The sequence below is a fragment of the Acanthochromis polyacanthus genome, chromosome 10 (genome assembly GCF_021347895.1).
Source record: "Acanthochromis polyacanthus isolate Apoly-LR-REF ecotype Palm Island chromosome 10, KAUST_Apoly_ChrSc, whole genome shotgun sequence".
Taxonomy (NCBI): domain Eukaryota; kingdom Metazoa; phylum Chordata; class Actinopteri; family Pomacentridae; genus Acanthochromis; species Acanthochromis polyacanthus.
The window spans coordinates 9546653-9570316 of NC_067122.1; the positions used below are offsets into that span (position 1 = coordinate 9546653).

Sequence of the window (23664 nt, forward strand, 5' to 3'; positions counted from 1 at the left end):
CTCATATGAGCTTCTGCTCGCAACAGATCTGCTCAGTTTACACTGGGAAAATGTGCCGAAACAGTCATTTGTTCAGCTGCTGTCACTAACAGTTCTAGCAGATTGGATTCATTTACAACATTTTCATCCCAACAATCACCAAACTTGTTTAATTGCAGACCTGTCGGATGTTGGGGAATTGTATTTCTGGCCTGATTCCAGATTGTGGTGCTTCGGCTCACTTGGTGTTGGGTGGTGTGAGGGAGGGAGAGTGAGTTAAACAGATGCAGCCCTCTGCCACTTGCCTCAGGTGTCTGAGAGTGTTTCCACCACTTCCTCTCTCTTTCATCCACCGCCAATTCACCTGCCAGGTGCAATGACTCAAATAGGGACAATGTGCACTCATACTTTAATACATTTCTACTGTCAGCTCACACAGTCCCATTAGTACAAAGATAAGCTCAAAGACAAATACAGACGCACCTGCATCTGTTGTGGTAAAATGGACTGTGTTTGAAGTTTACTGCGCCATATTATCCAATTTCTGTTTGTTCTGTTTCACGGTTTAAAGATTATACGTGTCGTGATATCTTAGAAGCAAACAGTGTGCTGATAAAATGTGCTTTTTATTGAATGAGATTGAAGACTTAATTTTTCAATTCCTCACTAGCAGAAAAGTCACAAAAACTGGACTCTGGCGAACCTCCTGCAATTCAAATGAGGTAAACCTGCTGAGGTGAGGCTTTTTCCGTTCCAGCTCTGCAAACTGGCCTGATTGGAAGGATTTCAGCGATTGTTCAGATATAGGGAGGCCAATCAGGACCGAATCCAGCTTTGATGCTGTGATTGGATGCCGAAACACCGTGTGGATTTTCAAAAATGCACTTCAAATCGAACTGCATAAACAAAAGACTAAATGTGAACAATATCCTCACTGATTAAATTGTCACTTCCTGCTTCTTTTACATGAAATTTGCTTTTGAATGTCAGACAGATATGGAGAATATATCAGTTATTCGTGTTTTTAAATGAAGCATGAGACGTTTTGTCTCAACTGTGGCTTTGTGAAAGTGCATCTTATAGATTTTTCAAATTTAGAATGAAAGTCATTTCCTGAAATCTTTTATGACAAAAAGAGATGTTCAATCTCGGATTATTTATGTTATTCAGTGAAGGTCGGTTGATTTAAGTTGTGGCTCTTGTGAAAACGCTGACAGTGGGAACTTGTTTAACAAGGCTGTTACGGGAGAACAGTGGACGGTTCGGGTGTCTCCACTCATGAGTGAAGCTGAGTACGGTGTTGGAGACGTGACTGCTTCTTATATTAATCGAATGCCGGGAACCTCCTGAGACTAACACAAGGAGACATTGAGCTTGCTCCAGTTGCCACAGGACCTGAAGACAAACCTCGTGCTGGTCGATGCATGTGGAGGAGGTGTTGTTAATGCATTTGAGGTGGAAGGAGACACTCTCCCAGAGAACAGCTACGCTCTGAGCTGTACAGCATATTTCTATGAGATCCACAGGGATGTTTCTAGGGAGATGTGCACACAGTTTCCAGCATAAAACAATGTTTATCTCAATAATTTTGAGGCTGTTGAGCTCCAAGTTGTTGTTGGCATTCTGTGACTCCAGATGGGCCACCGTTCTCTCTGGTAAATGGACTAATTATCCTTGGTGATGATAGCCATCAGAATGTCACCTGCATGTTTTAACAAGAAACACTTAAGAAGCTTTTTTTTTTTTTAGTGTTTCGTGTTTCCTAATGCCCTAGGTTGCAGAGATAAACATTCTTTTTTGATTTTCCTATAAACAAAAAAAACTAATTTCGTCTGTAGTCCACAGCAACACCGCTAATAATCCTGTGAACAAGATGGAGGGATTTGCTGTGAGAGCGTCCAGGAGGATTTTCTGGGGGGCATGTTACATTTCACGTTGTAGAAGTGTTTGTGCTTCTGTACACTAAATACCATGTAGATGTCAGAGCTCAAACAAGCATGGTGTGAGCTTACAAATTCAGCCTCTCTTACAGCGCCAGTTTAGATGTTCCACAGGGCAAATTTTGACATCGGCGATTAGAGGCTAGCTTTTCCAGCTTCTTGCTCAGGAAGAGAATTGCTCATGGCCCATAAATATTAATTGGACTGGCCTAGGCTGCAGAAATAACTTATGCAAATTCATAAATTGAGGGCTATTCACCTCAAGGCAATTTGTTGATGAGGTAAGTGGGGATTCAGGTCCTGCTGCACTAAGAGCAGCAAAGAGCGGAAGGCTCTTGGTGGTTCTGTGGCGCCTCTGATACACAAGAGCTCACGGCCAGGCTCTGTTCCCTCTCTGGAGGAAGGCTGGTGATACTAGGAGACATGAGTGCAGAGGAGAGAGTCTCTGCACCTATCGGAATAAATGAAGTCTGCAATGCAAAAACCAGCCAAGTGAAGGTGTTTTTCAGACAGAGAGACTTCATGCTTTGTGTATTGGTTTAAATTTTTGAAGGCAAAGTGTATTAATTTTCAGCTCTGCTAGCAGCACGGCCCAAGGGATGGCAGTGTTGGTTGGATTGCTTATTGGATGATCAGGCTGCCCACCACTTTGCAGCAGACTGAAATATTATAACTATTGGATGGATTGACTTGGAATAGAAATTCATGAGCCTGAATCCTAACTTTTCCGTTTGTACCACGGTGAAGTTGACATTTGTGGTTCTGGGTGAAAAGCAGTGAAATTTGTTGCAGGTAGTCAGGATCCCTGGAGGACGTATGTTCAACACTTTTGTTTGTGATCAAATATGTGCAAAAGAAAAGCCATTCCCTTCAACATTAGCTGTACTCAAAGGTTAATCTAAGTCGGTGAAGCTGGTCAGTGTTGTCCATGGCAACAAAGCTGATTGTATCCTCAACAAAAACGGCAACCAGTCACTGTGTGTGAGTGCATTGTCTGTCATTCAAAGTGTCCTTTTCATAAAGCTTGGTGTCCTGTCTTCTGCCAGTCAGCTTAGAGACAGATTTATGTCTGGGCATTAAACGGGTCAACTTTCCTAAACAATGCAAGATTTATGGTTATGCCACCTTTTATTGGTTAAGTAATAGCTTAACCTCCTTTACTTTTATGCTGTCAATCATGGTGCCAGTTTCTTTTTTTCATTCGGACTGTGTTTCACTCTGGTTTTATGCTCCATGTCTTCACTTGATCCTTGCAATTTGGGATCCTGCTTCGGAGACCACGGTTTCTTGACATTCTATCCTCGGTAAAAGCCACCAACATGTCAGTGTAAGAGCTGAAAATATTTACACAGGAGCCTGTACTGTGTGTTTGGGTTCAGTGTGAGGGAACGGTATGATCCTTTGCAAATTATGTCAAATTGCAGATATTGCCTGTCTGGGTTTCCTGTACTGAGAATTATCTATATTTTGTTAAATATAGCAAAAGTTTCAGAACATCTTGAAATGTTATCAATAGCAATTGGAGCTCCTTCTGATGTAGCAAATTTGAAAAAAAAAAAAAAAACGAGACATAGATGTACACAGTTCTCACAGGCTTTCACATTGTGAGGAGAGAAGAGCCTGAGAAGAGTCAGACTTGTCAGATCTATTGATGAACCAGTCAGAGACCATTTCTTCTACTGGTGATGTTGCTGGTTTGCACCGACGTTTACAAAAATGGATTCTGACACCGAGCATCATGTCGACTGAATGTGCTAGGCATCCAACTCGGCGTTAAAGCTGCATTATTTGACTGAAATTCAAGGCTACGGCGCCCCTGTTCATTTGATCTACCAAGGACGAGTGCTGTGTGCATTCTCACTCAAGCGATGCCAAGTATTTTCATCAGTACACTTTTAACAAAGCACACTCTATTTCTTAACAAAGTATCTATTCATACTCTTGTCCATACTAGTTTTCCATCTCGCTTTTGGTCTCCTTCACATTTGATATTCTCTCTGGCCCCACATCCACCTCTCAAGTTATTTGCTGCAGTCGATATCCATCTTCCCAGCGAGCGACGGGTGTTGGAGAAAAGTTCCTCCCGCAGATCAAATGGTCGGAAATCAAGATGCTTCCTCAGCATGTTCCCTGGCCGGTGACTTTGAAGGAGACCGGCCCCCTCGCTGTGCTCACAGAAGCACCTCAGCTTCCCAAAACAACAAGTACACAGTTTGATTGCATCCAATACTGTGACAATAAAGCAGGTTATCTGAATAAAAGCCAGACACAGTTTAGTTATGTAACAGAACTAGAGGAGTGTTGCAGAATCCTACTCTCTCACTTCCCCTCTCCTGCTGCGAGTGTCTGTCTCAATACACTGCCTTACGCTTCCTCAAAAGTCTCACTTTCTGTCTCTTCCTTACTCTTCCTCTCTCTCTCTCACACACACACTGACTGTGTCCTTTCTGCTTTGTATTAGACTTGAACAGTTTTAGACATTTTATGCTTGTATGAAGTAGAAGCTTTGTGTCAAAATAGAAATTCTGCCTGCTGCTCTCTTTAATACAGTAGTTGTTTGTGTGCAGACACTTTGGAGCGTTAATGAACAGCGCTCCCCAAGGAAACATACCACAGCAAGTATTGATTGAAATGACTTTGTCTGGCCTGTATCAGAGCTGTGTTTACACAAAAGCCACCCATGGCAGAGTAGCCACTGAAAACAGAATTTTAACTAAAACACTGGGAGTTAATCTTGCTGTTTTCTGCCTGCTTTGGATCCATCCATTGGGATCGCCCACCGGTCTTTTGTGCTTAAGTGACTTGATTGTTTTTCTGCAACTATTTGCGTATTTGTTTATCCGTTTCTACAAGCCCACAGACTTTTTTTTTCTTTTTTGTGTGTATTTCACAGCAATGCACCTTTTCGGCCTCAACTGGCAGCTCCAAGAGTTGGAAAACCAGCCGGCTTTTGAAAACGGAGGAGTTGGGAAGACAGGGCCCACTCAGTCGAGCATAGTGACAGCTCTGGCTGCTGATGGTGAGCAACGAAGAATGACATTTAATATTGTGTTCATGCACAGTAATAAATCGGTTTGTTCTTTCATTGGCTTCAGTGTATGTTTGAAATTTTGTGGTCAAGGTTGCTTTTAAAATATTCTATAAGTTTTGTTGTCATGGGTTTTTTTTCTTTCTTCTTTCCAAATGAAAATATGAAACTAAAAAAACTAAACAAAACTAATGGCTTGGGGTGTCGACTAGCTGTCAAATGCTCTTGGACGAAGACTTGCTCTTAACTTGTCAGGAAAAGAAGGCTGCCTATAATTAATGCTTTTAGAAGTTAAATGCATAAACTTAAAAAAAAAAAAAAAAAAAAGGGTTAAGGGATCTTTAAAACACCAAAATCCAAATGAAATAAATCAAGGAAAGGTTCAAATGATGATTAAGAAAGACAAATTGTAGAAGCAAAAACATTTGGCCCCCATGTTCAGCTCGAGGCCCAGTCCTTAGAATTTATTGAGATCTTTCATCTTCTGAATATTAATTGACTGATTCCAGACAGCTTTGTATTCCCTAATCATAATGTTGGACCATTGTGTATTCATCAACAAGCAGGCCATCTCTGCTCACCTTTACAGCAAAAGCCACCAAATTAATCTCTAAGCACACTCTAGTATTTAGAATGCATGGCCACGAAAGCATTAATTGAGTTGAGTAGGCCAGGCAAAAGCTCAATTGTTTAAACTCAGCTAGATTTAAATCCTCATAAGTACTGCTAATTAAGATAGCATGAGGCAGGTTTTGGACTGTTTAAAGGCAATCAATAGCCAGCTATTATTCTCTCCAGAGGTAAACTTGGCTTCCAGTCTTCACTTTGACTGAAGCTAAAGTGACAGGCAATGGCCTCATTACACACACAACACAGAGGCATGCAAATAATGGAGGTCTGGCGCAAACAGATATACTCGCAGCTACAGTATACATGTGTTCACACACTAAAATGCTTCTGAACAGAAGGAGCTGCACATGCTGAGCTGTTTATGTTGCAAGACAACTTCGTATCATCCAGCTGCATCCCTTCCTCAGCAGAGAGCTTTCGATGGCCAGGACTTGAAAACGCTTTACTGATTTTTCTGTTTAGCAATGAAAATTGTTCTTGGAAGAGCACTTTGCAGGCTACAGTTTTTCATGTGACCATAATTCATGCTAAAACCCACCAGCTCTCTATTGTTGGCACTGTAAGGACACAGTTTAAGGACACCATTCGCCAAATTGTTTTGATTTGCTGTTACTGCTCTAGCAAGGTAGTGCTCAGTATATCTGACAGATTCCATTTAGACCTTATCTGATACGAAGTCTTACTCTGAGTCACCAGGACCAAAGAAAAGAGTCTTATAAAAAGGCAATTATATCTGGTCCACTTTTTTTTAGGTGAACAGTGCATCACGGACCACAGGGAATCATTACTTTTAATCCTGTCTTGCTTGGTTACTGCTCATTTGGAAAAGATATAACCGTCTTATTGTTATGTCTGTGCTTGAATAAAGGAATAGGATTACACTAGAAGGTAGAAGATAGAGTGCAGCATTTACAGATATCAAGAGATCAAAGACGTGCAAATATCAAGAGTACAATTCAGATCCGAGTGCGACGGCTTTAGCTGATGGCACGATGACTATTTGACATCATATCAGTTTAATTCTGCGTTGTGTCTCTGTCTTGCAGGAAGGAATAACGTGCTCCATCAGGAGAACAACTCCATTGATTCTGGACAAGTCGACATAGGGAAGAGGGTCGGTCAGAGCGTCCCACCCGGGGTGTTCTGGCGTTCTCAGCTGAACATGGAGCAACCACGCTTCCTCAAGTTCAACATCTCGGTACAAAAGAACGCACTGATTGGAGTCTATGGACGAAAGGGTCTCGCACCGTCTCACACTCAGGTAAGGGCTTTTAAAAAAGGCTTAGTAATCAGATTTCTGTGAGATTAAAGACACTGTTAAACTACCATGTTGTTGTTTTTTACGATGCTATGTAACTTTTGCTTTAAGTTGGTAAAGGATCATTTATAAGGAAAAAATACATTTCTCTTTAAATGCGATCAAGGTTTTTGCAGCTTCTTGATCTGTTGAGACTAAAAGCTTGCGGTGGTTGATGTTAATTAAAGTTAAGAAATGTTGATAGCTATTGCTTTGTAACTGACATTACTGGGTCAGCTGACAGATTTTAAGACTCTGGTGTCTGCCTGTGCTACTGCTAAAATGCATTTAGACATGTCACAAATTAGTAGTTTTATTACAGAAGCAAATGGAGGGAAAGTCAATAATTTCCTTAATACCCACTCATGGCCACAGTTGCTGCTTTTTCTTGCATTTATGGTGACCTCACCCTGCAGTAGAGGGTATAAGAAAGAGACTGAGCAAGAACCCAATATTGTGCATGTCCCTCGTCTGCCACTAAAAGAGGACACTGGATCTGTTGGTTGCGGGGTGGGGGCTCCATGGATTGTGCTTGTGCACCTTCTAATGTGTGATCATATTGGAAACTGACGATCCAGCCAAGTCAAAGCGTTGGTGTCTTTATCATGTTCCTTGAGCTGTTCCAGAGCAGTTTTTGTGGTGAGGCAGGGCACATTCTGCTGCTGGGGGAGGCTGCTGCCGTCTGGCAGAGCTGTTGCCATGGAGGGTGTGCTTTGTCTGCAATAATGCTTAGGTGGGTGGTATGAGTCAAAGTAATAGCCATGTGAAGAAGGTTTCAAAGCAGAACATTGTTGCATAACTGCATATTTTTATTTATATAGTCATTTATATATTTATATATGTGTATATATATATATATAAATATCAAACGCCTTTTTCTATGACTATTATATATTATACAAATTGGTTTCTGCCATTGGAAATCTCTGAATCTCTGTTGACTTTATGTCCTGAGCAATGTTCTTATTCAATGAGAATTACATCATGTTAAGGGTGTAAATGTGGTGTTTTTAAACTTCCGTCATTTATTTACTTTACCATTTGGACACAACACAACACTGACATATTCATCAAATTAAAAAGATGTGATGGTATACACATGAAGCACAATTCCAATACTGACTGAAGATAAGATAAGATAAGATAGTAAGATAAGATAAGATAAGATAAGCCTTTTGGTAATCCCACAGTGTGGAAATTTGCAGTGACATACTTTTTTGCTCTGTTATGGTCTCTACCAACTCCCTAGGAAAATCTCTGTCTCTTTATCTGTTAAATGCTCTTTTATCTACACCACTACGTCTGTGTGCCATCTGGTGCTGGGCAGATAGTGTGCATTGGTTTATAGAGATTTTTCGCTAGGAATGACTGCCTGCTGTGTATGGAAAAGACCCTGGTAAGAGCAGTGAGACTGAACCAACAGTAAAGTTTGTGAGCTGTGAAACCTCTCCGCGAATGCCGTAATGAGTTTTAATATTAATAACAACAATCATCTTTGGGTTTATCACTAGAAATTAGCCTTTTCACATTAAACATAGCCATGCGGTCGGTGGTTTATACATGAACATAATTATAACATCTCTAAGGATGTGAAGAGGCCACTTCACTTTGTACTTTAGAAAAAGGAGAATCACAACAGTGCATTAAAATAAAAAAAATCTACAATAATTATAACTGTGTCAATCAGTGTAAATTCATATTACTTATTGCAATATTTATCTGCCTTCACGGGTTTACTTGCTTTAATTTTTGAGCGTGTGCATTTGCAAATTAGCACTTACTTTCCTTTTTTCTCCTTTGTGTCAGTTTGTCTGTGTGTGGGCATGCATGCCTTTCGCTTTCACTAAATGTCTGCCATTTGCAAATTGAAGTGTCTCCAAAAAGTCTGATGTGTCACTTGAATGACATTTCTGGGCATCTGAATGTCCGATGTCTGGTGATGGTGATGGAAGCACTCAGACAATGGCTATTTTCCACCACACTTGACTGCAAAAGCTCTTAGCTTCACCTTCTCGACATTCTGTCTTAGTAAAGATGGGCTTCACTCAAGTGTAGACAGTTAGGGCCACTCTCTGATGGAAGAAAGTCCGATGAGAGTGACAACAGGTGAGCTGCATTGCACTTTCAAGGTGAAAAAAGGAAGCCCAACAAAATCAAAGACCAAAGGGTACTAATTAACAAGACACTACTTTTATGTCGCGAGCAATTGTTGTACAGACACTCAAGCTTGTCAATGCTGGACACTGTGTCCATTGTGGCCACTTCTAAATTACATTCTGCTCAGGTACTGGGGGCACAAATCAATGCATTTACTTAACTGAGCATGAAAGACCCCAATGAGAGATATTGACTGTTGGTCGTATTCACAGCTTGGAAGACAAGACAGCGTTTAAGAGCAACAGCCTTTCCACCTTTCTCAAATATAGACTTCCTCCATCTGCTATTGAGTGTCTGTCTGTGCTGATACAAACCAGACAAGTTAGGAGTAACAAACTTTTTTAGTTTTTCTCTTTGGAATTTGTTGCACCGGACTAAGTTCCCTCAATCTAAAGGCTGAAGAATTTACAGGCGCTGAGCATTCCTCCTCTGTCCATGGGGCATCTGGCAGTCTCTCCACGCTTGGTCTCTTGACTGTTATTCACTGGTATTGTTGTACTGAGATGAGTTGGCGGGCTTTCACACCAGCTAATCGAGATGTATGCACTTGGCCAGGGGGTTTAGGGCTTGTGGGATGAACTGTTTTATTATTTCCCCCACAAGTCAACAACACAAAGAAGTCAACTTCCGCCAGGTTAATATCCATACCCTGCCTCCTGCTTTACTCAAAGGGGTTTAAATCACAGCGCTGACTTCACCTGCCCCTCGCTTAATGCTCTCTTTCCTGCAGTCAACTGAATGGTTGCTTGGGTCCATGTTGGTCACATTCCTGAGCACTAAGTCCAGTTTTAATGCTTTTTTTTTAACCATTTGGGAGTCCATTGTGTTCCCACAATGATTCTGCATATTTTATACATCCAGGTTTAAACTGTTCATTCATCAACGGTTCACCACTAGAGGACAAGCAGTGATTAATTCAGCTTCCACAATTAATGTTAAAAGTTATTGGCTTTGCAATGACATATTTATTGCTCTACTGGTTCCTTGTTTTAATTTTTCGAAGGAAAAATAAAGATCCTCCATTGTTTCTTGCTGACGTGCGCCTTTATCACATTCATGTCTTGTGACTTTTTTTATTGCTGGGAGCACATTATGAGCTGCCCTGGCCATCAGATAACCCTGTGATGACTCTGAACCACAGTAGCAGTTTCCCTGCTGAAGGAAACAGATGGTCTTTATGTGCTGGAAATTTCAGTGAAAATCAATTTAAACTGAGCTATTTCTTTTATGTAAAAAAGCACATTTTTTATCTTTTATATTATAAAAATATAATGTCTCTCCTGTTAGAAACAACTGTGCCTGAAGTTTAAATTTGAAATTCTTCGGCAGCGTATCAGTCAAAAATCAATGGCTTAAGCAGGTCATCTAAGCCCTCCACAAACAGCCTCATCACTGGATTTAAACTGAAGCACTTTTAAAAACAGCTTCAGTGCCAATCAGTATTCATCACACTCCTAAGCAGCCCACAGATTCTGTTCCAGCCTGAGTCTTCACTATAGGCTCAGTACATCTGTGTAGCTAACAACTCTTTTAGCCAGGGGATCTGCTGTCTTCATCTGCTGAGCTCCTCTGCAGCCTATAGCCTGTTTGGAGATTGTTGGTATGTGTTACACTGTTTTCTGCTGCAGTGCTCCGTACCCTTCTGCCTCAGTCAAAATGAGGTTCAGGTGTTGAGCAGGTGCAGTGTGAGCAGATGCACTGCTTTACTCATTGGCAGGGATAACTCGTTATTCATTGTTTACTCGGGAAATCGATATTTGTTTCGGAAAAAAATAAATAAATGTAGAGATACTATTTTGCTGAATTTCCAATGTGTACAAAAGCAAAAATATACCTGAGGGTATATATATTGTCATACTTCTTTTAATTTTGTGTATGTACTGTAATGTCATGTGTTCAGTTCTATATGGAAGTTGTTTCCCTACCTTTTTCCTAAGAGAATTTATATATCATACCAGATTAGCAGTCAATCTGATAGAAAAAAATTAAACATCAGTGACAGTTTATAAAGCTTGTAAATCCACTTCACTATTAACTTTAATTTGAAAAATAGCCAAACACTTAGCTCAATAGTTTGTATCTATATTTTGTGCAGGCACACCAGCACTGAGCAAATCAGAATTTTAAGTACTTGCATCTACACACCGCATTATCAATGTTAATTTAACAGATTGCCATCATGTCTGTAAGTGCGCTCCCATCAGAGTTAACAATGTATTTTTGGAACATTTCTGAGCATTTGCCCCGGAGCTATATCAGCTCTATCAGTATACAAACAAGTCTCCAAACAACATCTATCAACTCCAAATAACTGTCACAGAAAAATCAACATTTATTATACTCGGAATATTTGCTGTGCACACAAACCTGTTCTGGATGTGTCTTGCGTTAGAACTTTGCAGAGTTCCTGTCAAGCTGTTGGGGAAATCACCAGCTGCATACAAAGCATCCAGTATGAACAAAAAATAAGCTGTTTGAACTTTGACATTTGAATAACACTTGCATCTTGTGGGATCTGTTTGGGGTGTTGTTTTGCAGTATGACTTCGTGGAGCTATTGGATGGCAGTCGGCTAATCGCAAAAGAGCACCGGACTTTGAGCGAACCAGACACGAGGACTCGGCTAGATCACCCGGTCTCCATTCACCAAGCCGGATTCATCCAGTTCCTGGACTCAGGGGTGTGGCACTTTGCATTTTATAACGACGGAAGAAGTGTGGAATCGGTATCCTATAACACCATCATCCAGGGTAAGAGGACGCACATCTGCCGTGATGGCTGATGAGTGTGATTGGAATGATGTGTAATGAGCAGTTTGAAAGACTTTAATTTCCTTAAGCAGCTGCGCCGGCATGAACAAGCACTTACATTGTTGGAAAATCTGGCAGCCGCACAAACAAGCTGAGGTTTTTTTAAAGTTTGAGCCACCTTGGAGGCAGATCTAGGTTTCCATTGGAGGGTAGTGGATTATTGTGCTCAACACTATAATACAAGCCCATATACAACATTGATCCTTCTCTTCTAACAACCTCTTCAGTGTTCTGAAGTCTGTGAAATTTCCTTGTGGGTTTTGAGGTTGGAAAAACACTAAAGTTGAGTTAACGTTTTTCTTTTTCTATTTCCTTTGGGGGGTTCTATTGATCCGGCTCTACAAATATGAAGGTATCGATGTGAGAGGTCAAAATTGCCTGGGTCCAGCACTGGCTCAATGAGCATCCGATGCAAGCTTGTGTAATAACAAAAAAGTTGGCCCCTCTTAACGCTGATCAAAATGAGGGTCCCAGCCTTTTGGGGGTGCCCTTTATGAGCGATGGTCTGTTGAATGAACACAAGATCTGTCTGTAGGATATGTCAGATTAACTTCAACTCGGAGAGGATTTTCGCTGTAAACACTCAGGAGATTGCATGGCTTGTGCGGGCATGATCAGTCATTCAGGGGGTTGGGATGGTGGCGAAGCAGTAGAGGAGACAGGAGGAAAGGAAAATGTGTCAAAGAAATGGAATTATTGGGTCTAATTTAAAATGCTTGTGTGGCTTTTACTTAACATGGCTTAGATGGGAACAGCCGGGCTGCAGCATACTGTTATGGAGGCTTAGACCTTAGTGGGACATGGACAAATAGCTGTAAATGTATGCCATGCCTGATACAAGCACTGCAGATAAGAGATGCTTAGAAATCCTAAATTCATGCAGGCGAGAAAGATAAGTTGGTGGCTTGGTTGTTTCACAGTGTTTCATAAACTGCACACTTGTCAAATGTTATATTAAAGAGAAATTTCAGATCTGTCCAATATGACAATCCAATGAGTTATTGATAGTTGGATTTGCACACTGCTGTGCCCACAGAATCTGTAACGGAGTGCACACACAACTGCTACGGGAATGGAGAGTGTGTGGCAGGATCGTGTCACTGTTTCCCAGGATTCATAGGACCGTACTGTTCCAGAGGTAATTACTCAACTTTTCCATTTATCTCAAGAGTCAGTTCACCCAAAATTTGAACATTATTATTCTCTCTTACCCAGCCAGCAATGGTTTTGATTATTGTTTCCCAGATTTTCAGATATCTGAGATTTGTGTTGCCGCCCGTATGTAACTGGATTTTGTTCAAGGTGTTCAAAAAAACTTAAAATGAATTTCCGTCTCGAGGGCCTAATTGATAAATTGCCAGGACCAACAGTAGCTTATTTTGGTATATATGTCATCTGGTAGGTAACGGTAAATCTCAAACTAGGAATGCCACAGTTGCCTCTGTGACAGTTTAGAAACAATCCCACTATTACATTGCCTGTTCCCTAGAGAGCACAAGTAGAATGTCCACAACAACACACATTTGCCTGTGTATTGTGTTTAGCCCTTTTCTGTGTGCAGACCCAGATTTGTGTCTTTGAGCTGCTTAGATAATTTTGAAGTCTTTCCTCATTTTGTTCGAAATCTTCTGACACTGTTAGCATTCTGGCTTTTGGTTGATTAATTTGTTCCTAATCAACTCGACTCAATCTGTGACTTTTTGTTTCTTCTCTCACAACTCTCAGCTGACCTGTTGCGGCTGCGATTGCACATGTTTTTGTTATTGTGCGGTGTCACCCATACATGCAGCATCCACAGAGCTTTTGTGTATTGTACAAAAACAAGTACAGACGCATTTTTAAAAATTTGGCATCAGCTTAGTGCCACAGAAGGACTCCTGATTTGCCTGATGATTCATCAGGCAAATTGTACTATTTGTCTGGTGTGATGGTCTAGTACCGTAACATTGCACCAATAAATTTATGATTGCAAGTTAGACAAAGTCTGTGTTTGCAGTTGGTCGATGTGCTCTTCCCTCTCTTACACCCCTGCTTCATGACATAAATGTGCGAAGAGTTCCCTTGTGATCAATTTAGTGCCAAAATAGTGCATCTTGCAAATGAAACCAAACCTATCTGTGTGGCAAAATGTTATATCTTTTGGCTGAACAGACTTTTAAAAAGAAAAGTACCCCAAAGCTGAATCCGCATCTTTAAATTTACAAACATTAATGAACTGCTGAGTTGAAAGGAATATCGGTGCACTAATTATGTAGTTGTATCTATGCACAAAATCTGCCTACTAGCAACGCTAAAGAGACTCCAAGACAATCTCTTCTCAGTCTCCAAACTTTATGCTAAGCTACGCTAAGCTAACAAGCTACTTGTGCTAGCTCTAAGATTTAAAATGCAGACATAGCATATCCGATGTGTTCTATTAAAAAAGAAATATCACTGAACTTTGTTATTTGCACGGCAAAAATTAAAAGCACAAACTGGCTGATGAGGTCCTTTTACATTCTGTTGATGGATTCTTTAAACCCGTCATCTCTCCTCAGCCGCCTGTCCGGTGCTGTGCAGCGGTAACGGCCAGTACACCAGGGGGCGTTGTCAGTGCTACAGTGGCTGGAAGGGCACCGAGTGTGACGTTCCTGCCTCCCAGTGCATCGATCCCCAGTGTGGGGGACACGGACTGTGCGTGGCAGGAAACTGTTTGTGCAACACCGGCCACAAAGGAACCAACTGTGAACAAGGTAACCTAAAAAAAGAGAAAAATCTTCCCGTTGGATTTAAAGCAGCTAGATGCAACACATTTCTGGGTGAGGCTCAGGGGGAATTGACACAGTCCATTGGTGAAACAATCGGTGTTTTCGACTCCACCGAGCAGATAATGCTGTGGATGTTGCTATTGATACCGTGTGTATAAATTAACTCCCTCTTAGTGTTTAGACCACATCAGTGCACGAGCTGGAACACACTGTGCGGTGGCCATTGATGCGGTCACCTATTGGAAGGCTCCACAGATGAAGACACCTGTTTAAATCGATCAGTCAATGGCATCTGTTTCTCCGTTTACTAAGAAAGAGCTGCTTCTTCTGTCTTGTCAACCTTTTCCACCTCCTCCCTCACTTTAGTGCATTTAACTTTATTGATCTGCATGCAGACAAAAGGCAATTATCAGCTCGGATTTACATGTGGGAGCTGTTGACCTTACATGTAAAAAGCTATTGAGTTCATTTAATGAATATATTGCGGTTTTTCTTCCAAGTGAAGCAGTATTGCAAGGAAATATATATGGGAGGAGGCTGCATTTGTTCTAAGCTTGTATATTGTAGCTCTGGTTTGATAAATGAGTTCAGGTAAATAATCACTATCAGTATCCAAGTGGATATAAAAATGCACACAGCAATTGACTCCAGGGGAAGCACAAAAACGTTGTTCCAAATTATCCCTTGTTAGTAATGGGTTGATTATGCTGGTCATAATTGCCAATTATTAACTTAGATCAGCTAGTTGATCTGCAGATTGTTAATAGTAATTGATTATATCTGTCTAGACACTAATTGTGCTGCTTTTCCTAGTGCCTATAATGGAGCATAATTATACTGTCAGTATGTTGGAAGTACCCTATAATATAGCGTAGAGGAGCTAGCTGAACATAGGGTGGAAAATTACTACCGGCCACCACCAAACTCTGCAGACATTTCAGCTGTGGCTCCCTAGCCATCATCTGGCACTCGAGCTTTTCCACTCTCGAATGATTTTTGGCTGGTGGCAGACTCAAAGTGGCCAGGGTAAATAAGTAGGTTTGATATCCCGTCTGGAAGTGGTAAACTGACACCGCTGTCACCCTCACTGTGTGTCTTCAGTGGACTGTGTGGACCCGAAGTGCTCCGGTCACGGAGCCTGTCATCATGGTGAGTGTCACTGTAACCCGGGCTGGGGAGGGATCAGCTGCGAGATCCTGAAGAGCACTTGTCCCGAGCAGTGCTCCAGTCATGGCACCTTCAACACCGACTCGGGAACCTGCATCTGCGAGGCCAACTGGACGGGTGCCGACTGCTCCATAGGTCAGAACACATTTCACCTTTCTTTCCATCACTTAAAGCCATTATGTGGAGAGTTTGTATATGATTCAAGGTTGCAGGAGATAATTATTTTCGAAATCAATAAAACTGCAGATACTTTCTCAATTCATGGTCTGGCCATTGAAAAGTAGGGAAAGAGACTTTCTTCAAGGCCAAGGTGACATCCTCCAATGGCTGGCAAAGATTAAAAGTTATGAAAAACACAATCAAAAGAATTGAGAATTTGGAAAAAGGCTCTTGTTTGACCTTTTATGCTGAGAAAGGACGTTGAGATTAGTTGCGGGGAACTTTTCTGTTGATCGACTAATTGATTGATCAAGGCTGAGTTTGAGCTGCATGTGGTATTCGTATTTTAATGATACAAGTTCAAAAAATGTGACATTTGTGTCATCTTTTTTGATACTACCACTGGAGACACAAAGTTGGACATTTTTGAATTATCAAAGTGTTGTTTGTACTCCACCAACAAGTCCTCACAAACTGTGCTGTCAGGTCTATAATGCCTTTTTAGTTTCTCTGTCTTTTTTTTTGTTGTTGCTGTTTTTATGGATGTGGTTTGAGTTGCTTTAGCAAATAATTGGCACCACATTTTTCTGTATTTATTCCAAACAAACCCCCCCCTTGCTGTGCGCAGACACCAGGTGTCCACAACACCAGATGTATAAGCCCTCATTAACAGGCTGTAAGTTGAAATAAAATATCTATTTCATACAGTGCAGTATGTCGACGCGCGGGTGTCTTAAGGAAAAAAAGAAAAGAAATTATGTGATATATAATTCAATGTTTAATTATTTACAAGAAACATTCCGCTATTTGAGGTAATTCATCATCACTACTGTTAAAATATAATTTAGTGAACATTAGAGAATAATTTGTATTCCTAAATTGCATGAGTGCCACAATTTGGAATGAACCCTTTGAATCAATCAGTATTTTTTAGATCTCTCCCGTAGGTAAGCACGAAAAACAAAAAAAAGATTCATTTGTGACGTCCCACTGAGTCACCGTCGGCGAGTGTGTCTGAGATTTTTCCTTCTCATTGATCGATGCACACATGTTCCAGCACCGTTGGGTTTTATGAGCATTACTCTAGGTTACGCCGTTTCTCCATCACCTTGAGTGAAATTTCACTTTTCATTTTCACACACATTTTAAACACAAGTCAGCCTTGATGACAAAGAAGAGTGCTTTTAGTGTTGATGACAATGTGTTCACAAAGCTTTTGGAACTGTTAATAGCAGCTCTTTTTAGGCAGTTCAATTCATTAGTTCACACAAGGACAACTTAAAATGTGTGCTGACAGAAGACAAAATCATTGAAATGCTTTGAAAAGTCTTAACTCTTTAACTCTTTTCCAAGTAGGAGTAAGATAGTAATCTGAAACCACTACAGGAAACGAATCCAATACAAAGGCTTTCTTGGGTATGAGGAGACAGATGTTGACATCTGATAGTCAAGAATTACACAGGCTTGAAAAGTGTTGTGTAACAAGCAAAAAGGCTAAGTACAGAATATATAAAAATGCTTTCGCTTTGTTCTGGACGAGACAAATCAAACTGTGGGTGTGATCACACTCGCAAAGTTGGGTAATCAACACTTGTAAGCGTGTGCTTGTTGTAAGCACAGCATATGTTAACAGTCACACCACATGTTATGTGTGTGACCCAGGGTATGTTCTTATCGAAACAAAAGTGCGTCGTTAAAAAAAAAGATTTCTAGATTTGTTCAGAACATTTCCCAAAAATGTCAGAGCATTTTGTAGCAACTTCAATTTTTTTTTCAAGCAGAAGAGACAATTTTTGCATTCCCATCTGCTCGCAGCAGCGCCTCTTCATTTGTTAGCGGGTTTGTATTCAGAGGGTTTGTCTTGCGACACAGGTAGGTGACATGTTAGTTCAAAGGCTGGCCACTCCCATCTGTTATCTGTGCCTGAGATTCAGGTGATTTATTCGCGTTTCGCCTCTCAGAATAGACTCATTCTCTGCATGTTAAATCCACAGAGAAACGCATACTGTGTCAAACAATTAAAAGCAGGAGTTGCAGTTTGCTTCTGTCAGTACAAAAGGAGGTTGAATATATTCCTCTTGGCTGAACTAGAATTAGAAATTAAAGCATAAGAAAGCTGGATGGTACGTTTGAGATGATCGATGCCTGTGCAGACCTTTGGAAGCAGCGTGTTGTTTGTTTGGTCCGTGCCCAAGAAGAAAGAATAATTGTGTTGGTGAAAAGGGATTTTTTTTTTCTTTTTCTTCTTGTGTCGTGCTTTATTTTCGTTTTTTAAAGAGAAGTAATTTCTTATTCTGTTAAAGTTTTCAAAATTTCAGACACAGTCCTCTCGCTTGGCAAGATAACTCAGGCTTGTCAGGAGCAACACTGAAGAGACTGGCCTCGCTGCGGTCCAAAAGTTAGGGAGTTTACCCATCTGGGTGGGTGGAGGATTCCTTCGTAATTAATGCTGTGGCTCTTCTTCAATTAAATAAACTTTAATTAACAAGCGCGTAGCATGGATCGAACGCCCACAACCCCTATCCAGCTCGAGTCAGGGGCATGTTAAAGGCAGATAAACACTTTTGCACTAATGAAAAATTGATTGCATAGATTCTATGGGAAGGAGGTATTCCTTTGGAATCGAATGACTCCCCTCCAGAGGCATGCTTAATATTCTACAGTGTCGGCTCAGCTTAATCAGAACCATCCAAGGTCCCTCAATCGAAGAAAAACTCTATTCAGAGAGCTGGAACAGACAGTTAAAAGAGCCTCAGTAATGGGGATGAGTGTGGGGAAAGCAGTAAAAAAATAATAAAAATACATGAACAAAATGAGAGGATATTTTATCCATGACTTGTTACATTTTGGGCTGTAGAATGATGTGGGCTAATTTGCTTTCCCGGAAGGCTGTACCAAGTTTTCAAAAAGGCACAAACTTTTTCCGTTGTGGGGCTATATAAATTTCCTGGAGCATCTAGTCTCGTAAAATTTGAGAACATACTTGAGCTCCTTTCCTCTAGTACACTGACGGCTATTGTCTCAGCCGAAAGCTTTATGGCTCTTCTGTTCAAAAGCTTTGATAGAAGCTCTCGGTTCCAGAAAATCAACATTTCTTATTCTCACACAAGAGCAGTCACAGCTTGTTGAGCTTTAGCTTTAGTCTGCTTGCTGCGGACTGATTTACTCGCCATCCATGGAGTCAATCATTAGAATTTTCTGAAGATAACAGACTCAAAACAACTGCTTCACCGTTTCCAATGCTGCGTTGATGACGATCTAACATCCGAGTCCAGACATAAGAACCTGTTTAATCCATAACCCTCGCCTCAGCCTGCCAGGACTACATGCAAATGAGCTTTCACAAAATGTAAAACTGAAAAGCAGTTGTGGGAGTTTTTAGATGCACAGTAATTACAGTGCTTTAGTTTTCTGAGCTTTTAGAGGGATGACATGTTTTCTTTTATTTTAGGGCTTCTGCAATCTTGAAAAAAAAATAAAGTGGTCTCTGAAATTAGTCTGATAAAGATGTGTTAAAGTAGCTGCAGAAAGAAAAATGACAACAAACCGTTTTGTTTGTGCATGTGCTTGAGGGGGGGAAATGCTTTTATTTTTTATTATTCCCAGGTAATTATTCAGAGAAATATTTATTTATTTTATGTGATTAGCGTTGATGTCACTTCAAACTGAAGAACAATGGTGGTAACACTGATTGGAGCAGTTTTGTTTACAAGCTAATTAAAGTCCTGCAGAAATTGTTGAGTAAATTTTACTTAAATCTGAGTCATACAGTATATAATTTATGTGCCATTATAGGAGCACAATATGATACCTTAATATGTTTCAGTTTTCTATTTCATCAGTGTGGATTCCCATGTGCTTTAATTGGTTTTAGTGTACTTGGATTGTATTGTGTTGTTGCTGTGCTGTGGAGAACAGTTTACAGATGAAATGTCGAGTGCTGAGAATTTAAAGGATTTTATTATGGCCTGATCCCATAAAAGTAATAAGACTATATATCAAGATTAATATACTTTTTAGAGGATGAGTTAAGCCCTTTTTTTCCCTAAGCTACCAATTGTGTGTTTTGGTACATGGCAGCAGTATAAAAGTTGATTGGGCATTCAGTTTTTGTCCTCGATTTAATGCGCTGACATTTGGTATGTCAGCTACGCTCATTTAAAAAAGAATTGTGTACACGACAAGTCCATTGAGATCCATAGAGCACGAGGAAGTAGTAAAGGCCCGACATTTTCCATGTAAAATGAAGCGTGTTAAACATTCCTCTAACAGATAGCAGTAATTTTGAGTGTCTTTAGATGAAATAGTAGCAGAAATAGCTACCATACAGTGTAAGTCAGAATTTTTACAGCAGTTTTTTTTAAACCAGTAGGGTTTAAAGCATGTCTTGTTTACAGTTAAACTTGTTGGCCCACTTTAACTGAGGGAGCCAAGACTTCTCAGCAAACATCAGAGCATTTTTCTGTGGTGGCAGATGCATCTATACAGAATACAAAAATACCCCAGTGCAGCAGCAGAAGAAAAAAAAAACTGCTTTTCACAGAACAGAAGCTACATGTCTCCATGGCTCTTTGTTTTGCGACAGAGGTGTGTGTGGTGGACTGCGGTCCCCACGGCTCATGCATCAGTGGTGTGTGTCACTGCGAGGAAGGCTGGACAGGACCAGAATGTGAGCAGAGGGACTGTCACCCACGCTGCATCGACCACGGAGTCTGCCGAGAGGGCAAGTGTGACTGCCACCAGGGCTGGACGGGTGAACACTGCACCATCGGTGAGCCACGGTGACACAAACTGTACTGTACACCTACACACTCTTGACAGAAGGGCACCAGCTACAGAGGAAATTCATTTATGGGCTGGCTTAAAGGGGAAAATACAGAGTGTGAATGTCAGTATTTTCAGTTACAAGCATCAGTTGGCAGCGATCATGATACACCCCTGTTGCTGCCTACCTTCTCCAAACAACTACCTTTGCATGACAAACTAGTGATGAGTAGTTTTAGTCATATTTTCAGTGCTTCTTGGAATCCAATTTCCAAAGATCACTGAACCACACACTGTGGTCGTGGATTTCTTTCTTTATTTCTTCTCTGAAGGCTTGTCAGCCACAATCACTGGGGGCAAGTAACTGCAAACTTTTACTCAAGTGCCTAAGAACATCTTCGAGATACTTTTGTCTGTTTCTCATTTCTCACCTCCCAATTTCTGCTCCACTACAACTAGATGCTCATTGATATTTTACATCCCCATCATACACTATCATCAGCTTGTGAAATTTGTTGCATTTTATAACTTTAAACTATTTGCAATGTTTCTAAAGCAGCCTAAACCTGAACCAGATGCTATAGATATAGAAGTATAGCTATATGTGGAGTGTTGATGAAAATACTTTTGTACCTGACTAACATTTTTATTCCAAGGACTTTTTCTTTCAGTAAAAGCTTTGAGTCTGTCTTTCATCATTCTGTGCGGACTGTTGCTAAACACATAAACACATGAGTTTTTCATTTTTTGAAGGCTGTGACTCCTTCTGCAAATGTCATCTTTCTATTCAGCAAAATAACTCGTCCTCTGTCTACAGACAAAATGTGTGGCCAGTGTGGAAGTTTGAATGGACTGGAATTCAACTCGGACAATAGTGAGATTGAAAACCAAAGATGAATAGAATCAAAATGTAGCAAATTTGAACTTGAAATTGTCGTGATGGACTTTAGTCCAAGTGAAAACTAAAGAAAAACGTGTTGCAACGTTGGTTTGGGCAAGTTGTCGCATACTTTTCTTCTCTCTTTTCAAAATTGTCCCCTTTGCAACACTTCGCATTAACTTTGTAATTTATATAATCGATTTAGATATTCCACCTTTTCCACTGCTGAAGTGACGCTCCTGTATTAGTGTGCCGAGGGCAGGTATTTAGGGAGCCAAAAAGCCGCGGGTAGGCCTCTTTGGAATATCATTTTTCTGAAATGGCAGTGCTTCACCTGGCATTAATGAGGATAATGACTTCTGAGATGTCACTTCCTATTGACCTTTAACTCAAACTTCTTCGACACCTTAGCCTCTGTCAAAGGTCCTGTAGTTAAACCTTGACACCCCGCGTCAAACAGCATTCCCTCAAGTGTCATTTCCAGCCTCTCAATGACGACACATTCCCCCCTGAAACAAAGATCGGGCACTCCAAACTCTTGAACCCTAATTATGTATTTACAAGTTCTCTCATCAGCAATCCCCTGTCCACAGCGCAAATCCATCTCTGAGGGGAGAGGAGATTGCAGTGAGGGAGTTGTCGGAGGGGTCGCATTCCTGATCTTATTAATCTTTCCTTCCTCAGGGCCGACTGTGCATCATCCATTTTCTCTTTCTTTTTCCTTCTGTTTAAGGCTCCCGTCAGGAAAGCAACTCCTTGCATTGGATGCAGTGGCGATGAATAGGCAATGCGTTACCTTTTCTTGGAGAACCAGGAGCTTATTTTGTCTTTCAAACGCTGAATAACTGCCATTTGCACAAAGCGCCTTTTAATCACATTACATGGTCAGAGCTTGAATAGAGGACTTCCTTGGCCATTCTTTTGTCACAAGCATCTAGATCCTGTTTTATATGCAAGGCTTAACCCATTGTCACTGCTTTCTCAGCACTGCAGTTTACCGCTAAGGTGTTTTTGATTTGTCTTAGTATATCACTAGCTTATTGCCATGCTGTTGTTAAAACCACTGAAGTAGAGATGATGGAAAAATTGAAAAAAAAAAAAGTAGCGGAGTGTAGCATTCTGCTTCATGATGCATTCATATTAGAATCAGACTGAGCCTGTATACATGGCAGTAAACAGACAGTGAAGTGTTTTGAAGCAGGCTCTGATGAAGCCGGCTCATATGGCCTGGAAGCAAAGGGTATTACAATACTCATGTAGCAAGAGAAACTGTGTTTTATTTTTTCTCTCCATTGTGTTAGCTTGTCTTGCTTTGTCAAAGCGAAGCAGATGGAGAGTGTTAGCAATGAATATTTCACCGAGCACAAGTTGCTGAATTAATTTCTGCTTTCTCCTATAGACAACAATATAACCACCATTCACAGCGCTTTGACAGACGCTTTTTGATTTTGACCACAGAGGCATCTATAATTCCGATTAATCACTCAATGCTTTAATTAACATCAACACTCTCAGTTGAATTTTTCCACTTTGCCCCAGCTAAACTGTGAATCTGCTCTAAATATGCAGCCCCGTCTCTGTTGTCTCCCTCTTACATAGATTTTCTACTTGTGTTTTTTTTTTCTATTTGCATTCCAATGCCTAACTCCTACTTATATCCATTCTCTTTTCTATTTTATGTCTGTATGCCTCTCTGCCTACCTATCTGTCTCTTTCCAACTCCCTCTTGGCTTACATGTATAGCCCTGGATTCCAGAGTATCAGGTAAAAAAACACTCTTTTCACTTTGCTTAAGAATTATACTCTTCATGCTAGATGTTTTTTTTATTATTATTATTTTATTTTGATTTTTCAAGATCCAGCTTCATTTTGCTTTAAAAAAAATGTGAATTGTGAACTCTGTTAATAAAAAAAAAAAGGGTGAACTCGCAGCTTGGCTCTCTTTCAGTAATATCAGTGGTATCCTGTCACTCATGCTTAGTGTTAGCTATTCAGCTCAATCACCGTAACTGCTGTGAATTACATACACAGTGGAGAGATTGAAATTAGAAACACGTGGCGAAGACAACGGTAATCTTTGGGAAAACTACCTGCAAAGCTTCTTTTG

At 40.6% G+C, this 23664-nt stretch overlaps 1 protein-coding gene across 5 annotated transcripts in view; it reads left to right on the forward strand.

Moving 5' to 3' along the window:
- si:dkey-237h12.3 (teneurin-3) overlaps positions 1-23664 on the forward strand; it is a 136522-nt gene that overhangs the window by 70726 nt on the left and 42132 nt on the right. For 4 of the 5 annotated variants that reach the window (XM_022210825.2, XM_022210832.2, XM_051954298.1 and 1 more), the window contains 8 exons: positions 4813-4938; positions 6624-6838; positions 11570-11780; positions 12877-12978; positions 14378-14572; positions 15689-15889; positions 20499-20684; positions 23301-23321. In XM_022210825.2, the coding sequence (XP_022066517.1) occupies positions 4813-4938; positions 6624-6838; positions 11570-11780; positions 12877-12978; positions 14378-14572; positions 15689-15889; positions 20499-20684; positions 23301-23321 (1257 nt within the window). The remainder of the gene's footprint in view (positions 1-4812; positions 4939-6623; positions 6839-11569; positions 11781-12876; positions 12979-14377; positions 14573-15688; positions 15890-20498; positions 20685-23300; positions 23322-23664) is intronic. The other variant, XM_022210840.2, reaches the window with a different exon arrangement.